Here is a 16,655-nt window from a genome sequence, read left to right on the forward strand (position 1 = left end):
AGGCAGGGACGCTGCTCCTCTCACCGCTCTGCTCCGTGCCCGGCGTCCTCTCCCCGCTCTGCTGTCAGCGCGCGCTCCTTCCCGGCGTCCTCCTCCCGCTCTGCTCTCAGCGCGCGCTCCTTCCCGGCCCCTGTGCTTAGGGCGCGCGCGCGCGCGCGCTCCCCTCCTCTTAAAGGGGCCGCGCGCGCCGTCCTAAGGAGTCCCCGGCCAATGGCCGGAGGACTTCATCATATATAAGGCACCTCCTCCAAAATGGAGGTGCCCGAGCAATGTTGTTTGCACCTGTGTCTCACCTGTGCTTCAGCCCTCAGGTCCCGCTGCCAGTTACCTGCCAGTTTCCTGCCAGTTACCTGCCTGATTCCTGCCTGAATACTTGTTACCTGTCTGCCAGTCCGAGGTCCGACGGTCTGCCTTACTACTCCTGTCAGTCTGTCTAAAGGACCAGCCTGCCCGCTCACCTGGGAGCGCATATCAGCTACCTGCCTGCTTTCCTGAGGTCCGACGGTCTGCCTTACAACTCCGGTCAGTCTGTCTATGGACCAGCTTGCCCGCTCACCTGGGAGCGCTTCTCCGTTACCTGTCTGCTTGCCAGCCCGGAGGCTCCGTTGTCACGTGCTGTGACCACCAGCTATTCCAGACTCTTGCCCGCTCACCTGGGAGCGCTTCTCCGTTACCTGCCTGCTTGCCTACCTGGAGGCTCCGCCGTCACGTGCTGTGACCACCAGCTATTTCAGACTCTTGCCCGCTCACCTGGGAGCGCTTCTCCGTTACCTGCCTGCTTGCCTGCCCGGAGGCTCCGTTGTCACGTGCTGTGACCATCAGCTACTTCAGACTCTTGTCCGCTCACCTGGGAGCGCTTCTCCGTTACCTGCCTGCTTGCCAGCCCGGAGGTTCCGCCGTCACGTGCCGTGACCACCTGCTATTCCAGAGACTCTCGCTTGCTCACCTGGGAGCACACATCTACCATCTGCCTGCTAGCCTACCCGGAGGCTCTGCCATCACAGGTCGTACCTACCCTTTACCCAGAGACTGCCCTGATCACTTGCCGTATCTCCCTGTCCGTTCATCCAGAGACTGCCACCCGCTCCCTTACAAGGGCCGCCCCCTTGTATAGTAGCTCAGAGGTTCCGCCTCCCAGACCCTTTACAGGCAGTATTATAGTAGTTATATTCTTGTACATAGGGGGCAGTATTATAGTAGTTATATTCTTGTACATAGTTGCAGTATTATAGTAGTTATATTCTTCTACATAGGGGCAGTATTATAGTAGTTATATTCTTGTACATAGGAGCAGTATTATAGTAGTTATATTCTTGTACATAGGGGGCAGTATTAAAGTAGTTATATTCTTGCACATAGGGGCAGTATTAAAGTATTTATATTCTTTTACATAGGGGTAGTATTATAGTAGTTATATTCTTGTACATAGTTGCAGTATTATAGTAGTTATATTGTTATACATAGGGGCAGTATTATAGTAGTTATATTCTTGTACATAGGAGCAGTATTATAGTAGTTATATTCTTGTACATAGTTGCAGTATTATAGTAGTTATATTCTTGTACATAGGGGGCAGTATTAAAGTAGTTATATTCTTGCACATAGGGGCAGTATTAAAGTATTTATATTCTTTTACATAGGGGTAGTATTATAGTAGTTATATTCTTGTACATAGGGGGCAGTATTATAGTAGTTATATTCTTGTACATAGGAGCAGTATTATAGTAGTTATATTCTTGTACATAGGGGACAGTATTATAGTAGTTATATTCTTGTCCATAGGGGGCAGTATTATAGTAGTTATATTCTTGTACATACGGGGCAGTATTATAGCAGTTATATTCTTGTACATAGGGGCAGTATTATAGCAGTTATATTCTTGTACATAGGGGCAGTATTATAGTAGTTATATTCTTGTACATAGGAGCAGTATTATAGTAGTTATATTCTTGTACATCGGGGCAGTATTATAGTAGTTATATTCTTGTACATAGGGGCAGTATTATAGTAGTTATATTCTTGTACATAGGGGCAGTATTATAGTAGTTATATTCTTGTACATAGGGGGCAGTATTATAGTAGTTATATTCTTGTACATAGCGGCAGTATTATAGTAGTTATATTCTTGTACATAGGGAGCAGTATTATAGTAGTTATATTCTTGTACATAGCGGCAGTATTATAGCAGTTATATTCTTGTACATAGCGGCAGTATTATAGTAGTTATATTCTTGTACATAGGGAGCAGTATTATAGTAGTTATATTCTTGTACATAGCGGCAGTATTATAGTAGTTATATTCTTGTACATAGGGAGCAGTATTATAGTAGTTATATTCTTGTGCATAGCGGCAGTATTATAGTAGTTATATTCTTGTACATAGGGAGCAGTATTATAGTAGTTATATTCTTGTACATAGCGGCAGTATTATAGCAGTTATATTCTTGTACATAGGGGCAGTATTATAGTAGTTATATTCTTATACATAGGGAGCAGTATTATAGTAGTTATATTCTTGTACATAGGGGGCAGTATTATAGTAGTTATAGTCTTGTACATAGGAGCAGTATTATAGTAGTTATATTCTTGTACATAGGGGCAGTATTATAGTAGTTATATTCTTGTACATAGGGGGCAGTATTATAGTAGTTATATTCTTATACATAGGGGCAGTATTATAGTAGTTATATTCTTGTACATAGGGGCAGTATTATAGTAGTTATATTCTTATACATAGGGAGCAGTATTATAGTAGTTATATTCTTGTACATAGGGGCAGTATTATAGTAGTTATATTCTTGTACATAGGGGGCAGTATTATAGTAGTTATATTCTTGTACATAGGGGCAGTATTATAGTAGTTATATTCTTGTACATAGGGGCAGTATTATAGTAGTTATATTCTTGTACATAGGGGGCAGTATTATAGTAGTTATATTCTTGTACATAGCGGCAGTATTATAGTAGTTATATTCTTGTACATAGGGAGCAGTATTATAGTAGTTATATTCTTGTACATAGCGGCAGTATTATAGCAGTTATATTCTTGTACATAGCGGCAGTATTATAGTAGTTATATTCTTGTACATAGGGAGCAGTATTATAGTAGTTATATTCTTGTACATAGCGGCAGTATTATAGTAGTTATATTCTTGTACATAGGGAGCAGTATTATAGTAGTTATATTCTTGTACATAGCGGCAGTATTATAGTAGTTATATTCTTGTACATAGGGAGCAGTATTATAGTAGTTATATTCTTGTACATAGCGGCAGTATTATAGCAGTTATATTCTTGTACATAGGGGCAGTATTATAGTAGTTATATTCTTATACATAGGGAGCAGTATTATAGTAGTTATATTCTTGTACATAGGGGGCAGTATTATAGTAGTTATATTCTTGTACATAGGAGCAGTATTATAGTAGTTATATTCTTGTACATAGGGGCAGTATTATAGTAGTTATATTCTTGTACATAGGGGGCAGTATTATAGTAGTTATATTCTTGTACATAGGGGGCAGTATTATAGTAGTTATATTCTTATACATAGGGGCAGTATTATAGTAGTTATATTCTTGCACATAGGGGCAGTATTATAGTAGTTATATTCTTGTACATAGCGGCAGTATTATAGTAGTTATATTCTTGTACATAGGGGGCAGTATTATAGTAGTTATATTCTTGTACATAGGGAGCAGTATTATAGTAGTTATATTCTTGTACATAGGAGCAGTATTATAGTAGTTATATTCTTATACATAGGGGCAGTATTATAGTAGTTATATTCTTGTACATAGGGGCAGTATTATAGTAGTTATATTCTTGTACATAGCGGCAGTATTATAGTAGTTATATTCTTGTACATAGGGGGCAGTATTATAGTAGTTATAGTCTTGTACATAGGGAGCAGTATTATAGTAGTTATATTCTTGTACATAGGAGCAGTATTATAGTAGTTATATTCTTGTACATAGGGGGCAGTATTATAGTAGTTATATTCTTGTACATAGGGGGCAGTATTATAGTAGTTATATTCTTGTACATAGGGAGCAGTATTATAGTAGTTATAGTCTTGTACATAGGGAGCAGTATTATAGTAGTTATATTCTTGTACATAGCGGCAGTATTATAGTAGTTATATTCTTGTACATAGGGGGCAGTATTATAGTAGTTATAGTCTTGTACATAGGGAGCAGTATTATAGTAGTTATATTCTTGTACATAGGGGCAGTATTATAGTAGTTATATTCTTGTACATAGCGGCAGTATTATAGTAGTTATATTCTTGTACATAGGGGGCAGTATTATAGTAGTTATAGTCTTGTACATAGGAGCAGTATTATAGTAGTTATATTCTTGTACATAGGGGCAGTATTATAGTAGTTATATTCTTGTACATAGGGGGCAGTATTATAGTAGTTATATTCTTATACATAGGGGCAGTATTATAGTAGTTATATTCTTGTACATAGGGGCAGTATTATAGTAGTTATATTCTTATACATAGGGAGCAGTATTATAGTAGTTATATTCTTGTACATAGGGGCAGTATTATAGTAGTTATATTCTTGTACATAGGGGGCAGTATTATAGTAGTTATATTCTTGTACATAGGGGCAGTATTATAGTAGTTATATTCTTGTACATAGGGGCAGTATTATAGTAGTTATATTCTTGTACATAGGGGGCAGTATTATAGTAGTTATATTCTTGTACATAGCGGCAGTATTATAGTAGTTATATTCTTGTACATAGGGAGCAGTATTATAGTAGTTATATTCTTGTACATAGCGGCAGTATTATAGCAGTTATATTCTTGTACATAGCGGCAGTATTATAGTAGTTATATTCTTGTACATAGGGAGCAGTATTATAGTAGTTATATTCTTGTACATAGCGGCAGTATTATAGTAGTTATATTCTTGTACATAGGGAGCAGTATTATAGTAGTTATATTCTTGTACATAGCGGCAGTATTATAGTAGTTATATTCTTGTACATAGGGAGCAGTATTATAGTAGTTATATTCTTGTACATAGCGGCAGTATTATAGCAGTTATATTCTTGTACATAGGGGCAGTATTATAGTAGTTATATTCTTATACATAGGGAGCAGTATTATAGTAGTTATATTCTTGTACATAGGGGGCAGTATTATAGTAGTTATATTCTTGTACATAGGAGCAGTATTATAGTAGTTATATTCTTGTACATAGGGGCAGTATTATAGTAGTTATATTCTTGTACATAGGGGGCAGTATTATAGTAGTTATATTCTTGTACATAGGGGGCAGTATTATAGTAGTTATATTCTTATACATAGGGGCAGTATTATAGTAGTTATATTCTTGTACATAGGGGCAGTATTATAGTAGTTATATTCTTGTACATAGCGGCAGTATTATAGTAGTTATATTCTTGTACATAGGGGGCAGTATTATAGTAGTTATATTCTTGTACATAGGGAGCAGTATTATAGTAGTTATATTCTTGTACATAGGAGCAGTATTATAGTAGTTATATTCTTATACATAGGGGCAGTATTATAGTAGTTATATTCTTGTACATAGGGGCAGTATTATAGTAGTTATATTCTTGTACATAGCGGCAGTATTATAGTAGTTATATTCTTGTACATAGGGGGCAGTATTATAGTAGTTATAGTCTTGTACATAGGGAGCAGTATTATAGTAGTTATATTCTTGTACATAGGAGCAGTATTATAGTAGTTATATTCTTGTACATAGGGGGCAGTATTATAGTAGTTATATTCTTGTACATAGGGGGCAGTATTATAGTAGTTATATTCTTGTACATAGGGGGCAGTATTATAGTAGTTATATTCTTGTACATAGGGAGCAGTATTATAGTAGTTATATTCTTGTACATAGGGGCAGTATTATAGTAGTTATATTCTTGTACATAGCGGCAGTATTATAGTAGTTATATTCTTGTACATAGGGGGCAGTATTATAGTAGTTATAGTCTTGTACATAGGGAGCAGTATTATAGTAGTTATATTCTTGTACATAGGAGCAGTATTATAGTAGTTATATTCTTGTACATAGCGGCAGTATTATAGTAGTTATATTCTTGTACATAGGGGGCAGTATTATAGTAGTTATATTCTTGTACATAGGGAGCAGTATTATAGTAGTTATATTCTTGTACATAGGAGCAGTATTATAGTAGTTATATTCTTGTACATAGCGGCAGTATTATAGTAGTTATATTCTTGTACATAGGGGGCAGTATTATAGTAGTTATATTCTTGTACATAGGGAGCAGTATTATAGTAGTTATATTCTTGTACATAGGAGCAGTATTATAGTAGTTATATTCTTATACATAGGGGCAGTATTATAGTAGTTATATTCTTGTACATAGGGGCAGTATTATAGTAGTTATATTCTTGTACATAGCGGCAGTATTATAGTAGTTATATTCTTGTACATAGGGGGCAGTATTATAGTAGTTATAGTCTTGTACATAGGGAGCAGTATTATAGTAGTTATATTCTTGTACATAGGAGCAGTATTATAGTAGTTATATTCTTGTACATAGGGGGCAGTATTATAGTAGTTATATTCTTGTACATAGGGGGCAGTATTATAGTAGTTATATTCTTGTACATAGGGAGCAGTATTATAGTAGTTATATTCTTGTACATAGGGGCAGTATTATAGTAGTTATATTCTTGTACATAGCGGCAGTATTATAGTAGTTATATTCTTGTACATAGGGGGCAGTATTATAGTAGTTATAGTCTTGTACATAGGGAGCAGTATTATAGTAGTTATATTCTTGTACATAGGAGCAGTATTATAGTAGTTATATTCTTGTACATAGCGGCAGTATTATAGTAGTTATATTCTTGTACATAGGGGGCAGTATTATAGTAGTTATATTCTTGTACATAGGGAGCAGTATTATAGTAGTTATATTCTTGTACATAGGAGCAGTATTATAGTAGTTATATTCTTGTACATAGGGGGCAGTATTATAGTAGTTATTACTGACTGTTGTGCCTCTGTCTCTATTATAAGTGATGTGATATTATATACACAGCCCTGCAGACAATCCCCGTGATGTACGGACACTTACACGCTGTTCGCGGGCTTCCGTGCTCGGCTCCGGGTAGGACCGGACATGTTGGCGGTGATGGCCGCCGTCGTTTTCCGTGAGTTCTGTCAGTAGCGGCTTCTCAAGAACGCGTTGTGTGTAACTATAGTAACGGTGGGACCGCCCCTTCTCTTCGGTAGAAGCTCCACCCCTCTGTGGCTCTGCCTCCAGCTGCGTCTCCATTGGCTGCGCCTCCTGGCGGTCACTGTGCAGTCGCTTCCGCCTCCATCCGGGCTCTTGCGCTGACCCGCGATGTGACCCGTCAGTTCGGCAAACATGGCGGAGGTAAGGAGGAAACTCATCTAAATATTCTCCCCGGTGGCGCGTAATGGAATTTTTGACCTGGCGGCGGCCGTAGCTCCAGTATTCCCCCTGGGACACGTCCCCAGCTCTGCCCCTGGGCCCGGCCTCCCGCCCTCATCACTTGTTGCTTCTGCCGCCCAATCCCGCGCTCTGAAACTTCTTCCCGTGCTCCCTGCACCGGGTGGGCGCGGGGTCTGTCCGCTCCCCCATAGCTCCGGCCTAGCGCCAATACCTGGTCCTGTCAGCGCTGCCGAGGCGGGAACCGCTCCCATCACCTGTCTCCCGCCCTGCGGACCGAGAGTGAGAGAACCGCCCAGAGCCCGGCTCGGGAGACCCCCGACCTACTGAGCCAAGAGACCCCCCCCCCCCCCCCCCAACCCACCTGTCCATGCCTGAGAGACCACTGACCTAAGACACCCCTGACCCACCAAACTGAGAGGACCCCCCCAACCTACTGACCCGAGACTGCCAAGCCCGAGAGTCCCCTGACCTGAGTGACTCCTGACCTACTGTCCTAAGAGACCCCCAACCCCAGAGCCTACCGACCCGAGAGCCCACTGACCTGTGCATCCCCCACCCACTGAGCCTACTGACCCAAGTCCCCCACCATCTTTCTACCTACTGACCCCAGAGACCTCCAACCTACCAACCCAAGCGACTTCCAACCTACTGTCCCGAGAAACCGCTGACCTACCGACCTGAGCCCAAGGAAGCCACACCAACCCGAGAGCCTCCTGACCTGAGCGATGGTGAGCGGACTGTAAACTATGTCCTACTTGGAACTTGGTTTGGGAATGTTTAACTTTCAAAAAAGAAGGATAACAGGAGACTTAATAGCAGTTTACAGATATCTGAAGGGGCGTCACACTGTAGAGGGGTCATCCTTATTCTCATTTGCACATGGAAACACAAGAAGCAATGGCATGAAACTGAAAGGGAGAAGATACAGATTAGAGAAAACACTTTTTGACAGTGAGAGTGACGAATGAGTGGAACAGGCGGCCACGAGAGGTGGTGAGTTCTCCTTCAATGGAAGTCTTCAGAGGCTGGACAGACATCTGTCTGAGATGACTTAGTGAATCCTGAATTGAGCTGGGGGTTGGACACGAGGACCCTGGAGGTCCCCTCCAACTCTAACATTCTATCATTCTATGACTTCCGACCTATTGTCACAAGAAACTCCTGACCAAGAGACTCCCAACCCGAGAGCCTACTGACCTGAGCGGCACCCCGAACTGTGCCTGAGAGAACCCCAACCCAATAGACTGCCAACCTGAGCGACTCCTGACCCGAGCAGCCCCCAATGCGTGCCTAAGAGACACCTGACCTACTGACCCAAGAACCCTAACCCTGTTTTACCGACTCGAGAGACTCACAACTTGAGCCTGAGACCTCTGGAGTTAAGCGCTCCCTGACTTGCCAATCTAACCCTGAGTGACCTACTGACCTGTACCTGAGTAGCCCCAACCCTGAGACGTCCCTGAGCGACCCCAATTCTCAAATCTGCAAGCCTGTATGACCCCCCCCTTGACCTACTGACCTGAGCCTGTGAGACCCCCAATCCTGAGAGCTTACAGATCCAAGGCAGAGCAACCCCCCCCCCAGACCTACCTTCCCCAATCTTCAAAACCCTGAGCCTGTGACCCTCTTGACCTACTGACCTGAGATCTCCCAATTACTGACCTATTCCCGAGCAACCTCTGACTTAATGACCCAAGTGTGTGTGAGACCCCCAAACCTAAGCGACCCCCACCTACCAACCGAGCTACCCCTGACCTAAGCCTAAAACCTCCTAGCCTGTGAGACTCCCTGACCTACTGACTCTAGCTGGACATTTACCAAATTATCTTGAACACTGACAGGCTCGACTGACTAAACCTTGGAGGAAGGGGGTGGAATAGACAAAACCAAATCGAATTCCACTTGATAAAAAACATCCACCTGCTCCTCCCTATTAAAATGAAAGCGTCGTCTCCCTGCACAGATCCGGTGGCGGAGAAAAAACGTCGCCTTCCTGCACGGATCCGGGGCAGAGCGCGCTTAACTTTTGGTTATGCAACATCAGACGTTCCTGTTGAGATATTTAGTATTTGTAGCAAAATTAACAGCAATCGCAGTATAGACATGACTCTGTGACCCACAGCAGCCAATCAGAGCCCTGCACTCCTCAACTGTAGTAGAACACTAAAAAGTGAGTTCTGTTTGCGGTGGGTAACAAAGAGAATATTAGAACCGTGAGGACTTCATAGGAATTGCCATTTTCTTCCTTGTATGTTCTGTGTGGTGTTGGGTGCAGGACTGTTGTGCTGAACCTTCTGCAGTTACGTATATGCCATTAATAAGAGCATCATTCACACTGGGACTGTAATTCAGTGTAATAGAACCTGCTTTGAAGACCCTCCCACCCCCCAATATTGATGATCTGTATATTGACATATCCAGTACACTTCCCTGAAGATTATAATCATACACATTAAATTATCTCATCTGTTGTGTATGGCCAACTTTATGGAGCCTTGTGATCAGAACATTTCACAATAGGTGATTTCACAGCTAACCTCCTCCCTCCTCCTCCTGTACAATAACACCTACAGTAGAACCCAGGATCCACCAATCACAATAGGCAATGTCACAGCTCACCTCCTCCTCATCCTCTCATCACAGTGACATTTGCACACTCTAATTAGATGCTTCACCACAAAAGATGCGGTCAGAGTCTGTTCATTGTGGCCTATTTTAATGAAAGCTTAGAGTCTCCGAGGAAACATTGTAAGATTTCTAATTAATAGCTTCCCTTTAAATGAGTTGTAAAGGAGCGCCAGACCTATATACAGGCTCAATGGGGTATTACGACTCGCCTCCTTTGACATGAATGGTGCTGAACTTCGATTTTTTTTTTTGGCCTTTAGACCTGTGGTCAGGCCGTGATGTGCGCCAGATGCTAAAATGCGGCAGTGTTACAGCCGTCTAAAGGAGGCCTCAGACCGGCCACGCATTTTATATAGCTGCTGTTTTAAAGCACCACTCCAGCGTTTTGTTTTTTAAATTTTATCACTGGAGTGGTGCTTCTAATCTAAGGTCACTGACCCTGCTCTTATACTCACCTGGCGCCGTCTTCACCTTTTATCTCGGCCTCTCTAGTTAGTGTCTGGAAGTTTGTCACCTGCCGGATCTTTCCGGTGTTTCATGGAGCGAGCCGGAGGTCACTCTACAATACAAGTCATAAGTGCCTTGTTCTAACTTTCATTGACTTATATTGAGAGCAGCGCTGAGAAAAGGTGAAGTTAGCGGCTGGTATAAGATCGTGGACATGGACCTTACAGTAGAAGCACCACTCCAGCGCTGAAAAAAACAACCTGCTGGAGTGGTGCTTTAATGCCGGCAAAGGCTGGCCATATATTGGAATCATTTTTTTTTAAAACAACCTATCCCCCAATTTAGAGCGGTGGTTTGCAAACTGCAGAAGGAAATGTTTGTACTGAGCAATGTTACATGGTTATGTTCACATGTGTCAGGTTTTCAGTGCAGACTTGTATAACAAAAAAAAAAAAGTCATGTTACATATGGATTAATTCTGCCACTAGTGCCGCGATTCCACAACATAATGAACATGCTGCAAATTTTGACACTTTTCATGCAAATTTTTACACTAAATGTGGATTTCTTTTCTAACCCCACAGTAAATCATTATATAGGTATCTGCGGTGTCTGAACATGTTCTAAGATCTGACATTTCAGAATTGCAGGAAGAAGATTGCATGCAGAAGTGAATCTGCTCGCATCCTCAAGGGGTCGGCCTTAGGCTATATTCACACGTTGAGTTTTTGCAGCAGTTTTTTATGCAACATTTAAGATGCGTTTTAAAGTACCAGCAAAGTCTTTGAGATTTCAGAAATCTCTTGCACACACATTGTTTTTTTTTCCTGACTGTTTTGTCAAACTGCTGCGTTTTTGCAAAATGCAACATGTCACTTCTTTCAGTGTTTTTGCAGCATTTTTCACCCATAGAAAGGATACCACAGGTATCAGGTTTTGCTGCGTTTTTGGTGCCAAAACGTGATAAGTTGAATTAGATTATTTTTTTTATACACTAAAACTTTATCAGCATGCTCAGGAGACAAATGCACACTGAAAAAAATGCAGCAACAACTCTGCAAAACCTGCTTTTTTGACGTTGCTTCTTTACTGCCAAGAGAGCAGGATATGCCTGCGGGGGAAAAAGCGCGTAAAAAACGTAACGTGTGAACATAGCCTTATAGTGGCTGAAATTTCAGCAGCGAGTGTGCCTAGAAACCTGCCGTCACATCACAGGTCCCCTAAACGCATTGTCATGTAATTACCACTTTGGGCACTCCCAAGAGAGGAGGGTGATGGAAGCTTGTGGTGAAGTGGAAGAACCACTTGGTCAATACACATCAAAGTGGCGGCTGCCATTATGCTTGTGCTTAACCACTTCGCGCCAGAGCCTGTTTTTGCCTTCGTGACCGGGCCAATTTTTTCAATTCTGACCACTGCCAGTTTATGAAGTAATTACCCTGGAACGCTTCAACGTATTCCCCTGATTCTGAGATTGTTTTTTTCGTGACATATTGTACTTCATGATAGTGGTAAAATTTCTTCGATATCACTTGCGTTTATTTGTGAAAAAATCGGAAATTTGGCGAAAATTTTGAAAATTTTGCAATTTTCAAACTTTGAATTTTCATGCCCTTAAATCAGAGAGATATGTCACACAAAATAGTTAATAAATAACATTTCCCACATGTCTACTTTACATCAGCACAATTTTGGAACCCAAATTTTTTTTTTGTTAGGGAGCTATAAGGGTTAAAAGTTGACCAGCGATTTCTCATTTTTCCAACAAAATTTACAAAAACATTTTTTTAGGGACCACATCATATTTGAAGTCACTTTGAGGGGTCTTTATGACAGAAAATACCCAAAAGTGACACCATTCTAAAAACTGCACCCCTCAAGGTGCTCAAAACCACATTCAAGAACTTTATTAACCCTTCAGGTGCTTCACAGGAATTTTTGGAATGTGGAAGAAAAAAATTAACATTTAACTTTTTTCACAAAAATGTTACTTTAGACCCAATTTTTTTATTTTCACAGGGGTAACATGAAAAAATGGACCCCAAATTTTTTTGTGCAATTTCTCTTGAGCGTGCTGATACCCCATATGTGAGGGAAAACCACTGTTTGGGCGCACGGCAGGGTTCGGAAGGGAAGGAGCGCCATTAGACTTTTTGAATGTAAAATTTGTCTGAATAATTAGCGGACGCCATGTTGCGTTTGGAGAGCTCCTGATGTGCCTTAACAGTGGAAACCCCCCACAAGTGACACCATTTTGGAAACTAGACCCCTTAGGGAACTTATCTAGATGTGTGGTGAGCACCTTGAACCCCAAGGTGCTTCACAGAAGTTTATAATATTGAGCTGTAAAAATAAAATTTTCACATTTTTCCCACAAAACCGTTTTTCATCCCTTAATTTTGCATTATCATAAGGGTAATAGGATAAATTGCACCATGAAATTTGTTATGCAATTTCTCCTGAACACGCTGATACCCCATATGTGGAGGCAAATTACTGTTTGGGCACATGCCAGGGTTTGAAAGGGAAGGAGCGCCATTTGACTTTTTGAATGTAAAATTTGTTTGAATAATTAGCGGACGCCATGTCACATTTGGGGAGCCCCTAATGTGCCTAAACAGCGGAAACCCCCCACAAGTGCCACCATTTTGGAAACTAGACCCCTTAGGGAACTTATCTAGATGTGTGGTGAGCACCTTGCACCCCCAGCTGCTTCACAGAAGTTTATAATATTGAGCCGTAAAAATAAAATTTTCACATTTTTCCCTCAAAAAATGTTTTTCATTCCCTAATTTTGCATTATCATAAGGGTAACAGGATAAATTGCACCATGAAATTTGTTGTACAATTTCTCCTGAGTACGCCGATACCCCATATGTGGGGGAAAACCACTGCTTTGGTGTACGGCAGGGTTCGGAAGAGAAAGAAGCGCTATGTTGGCTGGGATAGGTTGCAGACACCATGTCACATTTGAAGAGTCGCTGACATGCCAAAACAGCAGAAACCCCCACAAGTGACCCCATTTTGTAAACTACACCTCTCAAGGAATTCATCTAGGGAAGTAGTGAGCATTTTTTAATTTTTAAATTTATACCATTGGGCAGTGAAAAAAGCATAATTATATTTTTACCACAAAAAAATGTTTTACCCTCAGATTTTACATTTTCACACAGGGCAATGGGTAAAAATGGTGCCGAAATGTGTCACACAATTTCTTCTAAAAGTGTCAATACCCCATATGTGGCTGTATCGTACCACTTAGCCATACGGTGAGATTTGAGGGGGAAGGAGCGCTATTTGACAATTGGAGAACAAATTATTGTAGAATAGGCATTTGGATTTGGGAGCACAAAATTTTCTGAATTTCTTTTGGGGGGCAAGGACCATTTTGCTTTTCCAGAGCCTTTCTGCTACCAGTAACTTGGAAGTCCCTTATATTTTTAACAGATGATGGACCTGAGTGGGGACTAGCTTTTTTTGAGGACTGAGTTGAAGCTTTTATTGGGAACATTTTACGTAACATTTATCCGGCGCTCTAGGCTGAGCACTTACATCGGGGTTTCCATCTAATTTTCCAAGTGATGTAATTCAGATGAAACCCCTGCGGGATCCATTCACTGTAATGAGGCAGCAGAGTTACTCTGGACTCCGTCTGGCCTCTGTTTAGTGGTGTCCTTTTTTTCAGAAGTGCACAAAACTGTGGCCAACCGCACTTTTATGCACGCCTAAAAGAAATGACACCGTGGGATCCCAGGCTAGACGGCATCCACAGTGGCCTATATCTGCCTCATTACAGGGAATCTTCCATCATGGGTTCTGGCTGAATCACGTATTTCAGAGATTTACACGGAAACTCTGGTGTAAGTGCTCAGCGCAGAGCACAGGATAAATGTGAGCAGAGCCTTACTGGGATCTTTGGGAGACATAATAAACAAATCAGTAGCAGGTGAATAATATTTGTTTTATTTATTTTTTATGCCGTTCCTAGTGTGATATAACTGATTAGATTACTTTATTCTTCGGGTCGGTGCGATTACAGAGATACCAGATTTATATCTGGTTTTTATGACTGACAGCTGTCACACACTAAAATACGCTTTTTTTGCAAAATCTAGTTTTTGCATCACCATATTTTGAGAGCTATAATTTTTCCATATTTCGGCCGATAGTCATGTGACGGCTTGTTTTTTGCGGGACGAGTTGAAATTTTTATTGGAACCATTTTTGGGCACGTGACATTTTTTGATCGCCTTCTATTCCGTTTTTTGGGAGGTAAAGTTAACAAAAACAAACACTTCAGGAATTGTTTTTTGAGTTTTTTTTTTATGCCGTTCTGCGTGTGGTAAAAGTGATCAGGCAGCGTTATTCTTCGGGTCAGTACGTTTACAGCGATACTACACGTACTGTATATTTTTTTATGTTTTGGCGCTTTTACACAATAAAACAATTTTATAGAAAAAAAAATATTTTTTTTGCATTGCTTTATTCTGAGCGCTATAACTTTTTTATTTTTTGGCTGATGGAGCTGTATGGCGGCTTTTTTTGCGGAACAAGATGACGTTTTCAGTGGTACCATTTTTATTTCTATTCTGCTTTTTGATCACATTTTTTTCCACTTTTTGTTTGGCGATATGATGAAAAAGCATATTTTTTTGCTCCGTTTTTTATTTATTTTTATTACGGTGTGCACAGAAGGAGTTAATTAGTGTGACAGTTTTATAGCTTGGGTTGTTTCGGACGCGGCGATACCAAATATGTGTACTTTTTTTGGTTTTGTAATTTACAGATTTATTGGTTTAATATTTTATTTATTTATTTTTATTTTGTGATTTTTTTTTTTTTTAATAGTTTAAAAACTTTTTTTTTACTTTTTTTTACATTTTTACTTAGTCCCTGTATGGGACATTAATTTTTATTTTTCTGATCACTGATCTCATGTAATGTAATACACATATATTACATTATATGAGATCTTCACTGACTGTTTCAGTCAGAGTCTCCTGTCTGACTTCAGCTACATACAAGCTGAAGCCTGACAGGAAGGACACCATATATGGCAGAGCTGGAGGCGGTCATGTGACCTCCAGCTGCCATAGCAACCCCAGGTCCTCAAACGAAACGGAGGTCTTCGGAGGTAAGTAAGACGACCCCCTCTCTTCCTGCTGTCTCCTATATGCCGCGATCACTATAGATCACAGCATATAGAAGACAGCAAAGGGTTAACATCACTGGGACCTGATCTAATCAGGTCCCGATGATGTACCCTGTCAGAGCTAACGCTCTGCACCGGAATCGCAGTGCTTGCAGGACCCTGGGGGTCCTGAGCACTGCGAGACCACCCACCGTTTTTAAACGTCGGCACTGCACAGAGCCCGGCAAGCGCCGACGTTTATCTACAGTGGGCGGTCGGGAAACGGTTAATATGGGTGGGATATTGGAGCAGGGGACTCTCCCATTTCTACACCTTTTTGGATAATTTTTATTCACCATTAAACATCCCAAAGACATTTAGACAATTCGTATAGTGTATATATAATATATTACAATTATTCTGTAACTCACTCCCAACATATTCCCCACCTCTGCCGGAATACAAAAGCATAACATCTTCACTGTCCTTCACTTCCTATCCAGAATCCAAGTTATTTTACAGCACTTAGGTAAATTCTTGTTTCTTCATACCTTGAGGTTAGTTGTAATATTTATTCCATCATTCTGTCCCCGAGAAGGAAAGCGGAGGATAATCCTGGAGTATCCATCCATGGACCCCATATTTTTTTCAAATTTTCACATAGATTTTCTTTTTTTACCTATTAACTTCTGTAATCTGATAATTGAGTTAATTTTATCTTGGAATTCCTCTATCGAGGGGGATGAGTTTTGAATCCATATAGAAGTGATGCATTTTCTGGTCTGGAATAATATTTTAGATATATCAATCTGCATTGGATCAAAATGCATTTCGTCTTTTATCATCCCTAAAATGCATATAACGGGATTTTATGCTATAGATCCTTTGAATGATATTAATTATCCCTTTCCAAAAATTCCCCAAGGTAAAGCATATGTAATTGCATATAATCTACCCTACATTTTGGACATTTATTATCCCCATTTCTACAGCTTTTAAT

General features: G+C 40.7%; 2 protein-coding genes across 4 annotated transcripts in view; one reads left to right on the forward strand and one right to left on the reverse strand.

The window, feature by feature from the left end:
• Positions 1-7,708, reverse strand: part of DNAI4 (dynein axonemal intermediate chain 4) — a 43,336-nt gene extending 35,628 nt beyond the window's left edge. The window contains exon 1 of the mRNA XM_073643850.1: positions 7,108-7,708. Coding sequence (XP_073499951.1) covers positions 7,108-7,154 — 47 coding nt within the window. The 5' untranslated portion in view covers positions 7,155-7,708. The remainder of the gene's footprint in view (positions 1-7,107) is intronic.
• MIER1 (MIER1 transcriptional regulator) overlaps positions 1-16,655 on the forward strand; it is a 60,061-nt gene that overhangs the window by 17,947 nt on the left and 25,459 nt on the right. Inside the window, exon 1 of one of the 3 annotated variants that reach the window (XM_073643852.1) lies at positions 7,276-7,410. The exons of 1 other annotated variant lie outside the window; for it this stretch is intronic. In XM_073643852.1, coding sequence (XP_073499953.1) covers positions 7,402-7,410 — 9 coding nt within the window. In that variant the 5' untranslated portion in view covers positions 7,276-7,401. Of the gene's footprint in view, positions 1-7,275; positions 7,411-16,655 lie in introns of those variants that run through there. One more of the 3 variants, XM_073643851.1, reaches the window with a different exon arrangement.

The sequence above is a fragment of the Phyllobates terribilis genome, unplaced genomic scaffold (genome assembly GCF_046119375.1).
Source record: "Phyllobates terribilis strain yellow unplaced genomic scaffold, ASM4611937v1 Scaffold_8__6_contigs__length_399053987, whole genome shotgun sequence".
Classification (NCBI taxonomy): domain Eukaryota; kingdom Metazoa; phylum Chordata; class Amphibia; order Anura; family Dendrobatidae; genus Phyllobates; species Phyllobates terribilis.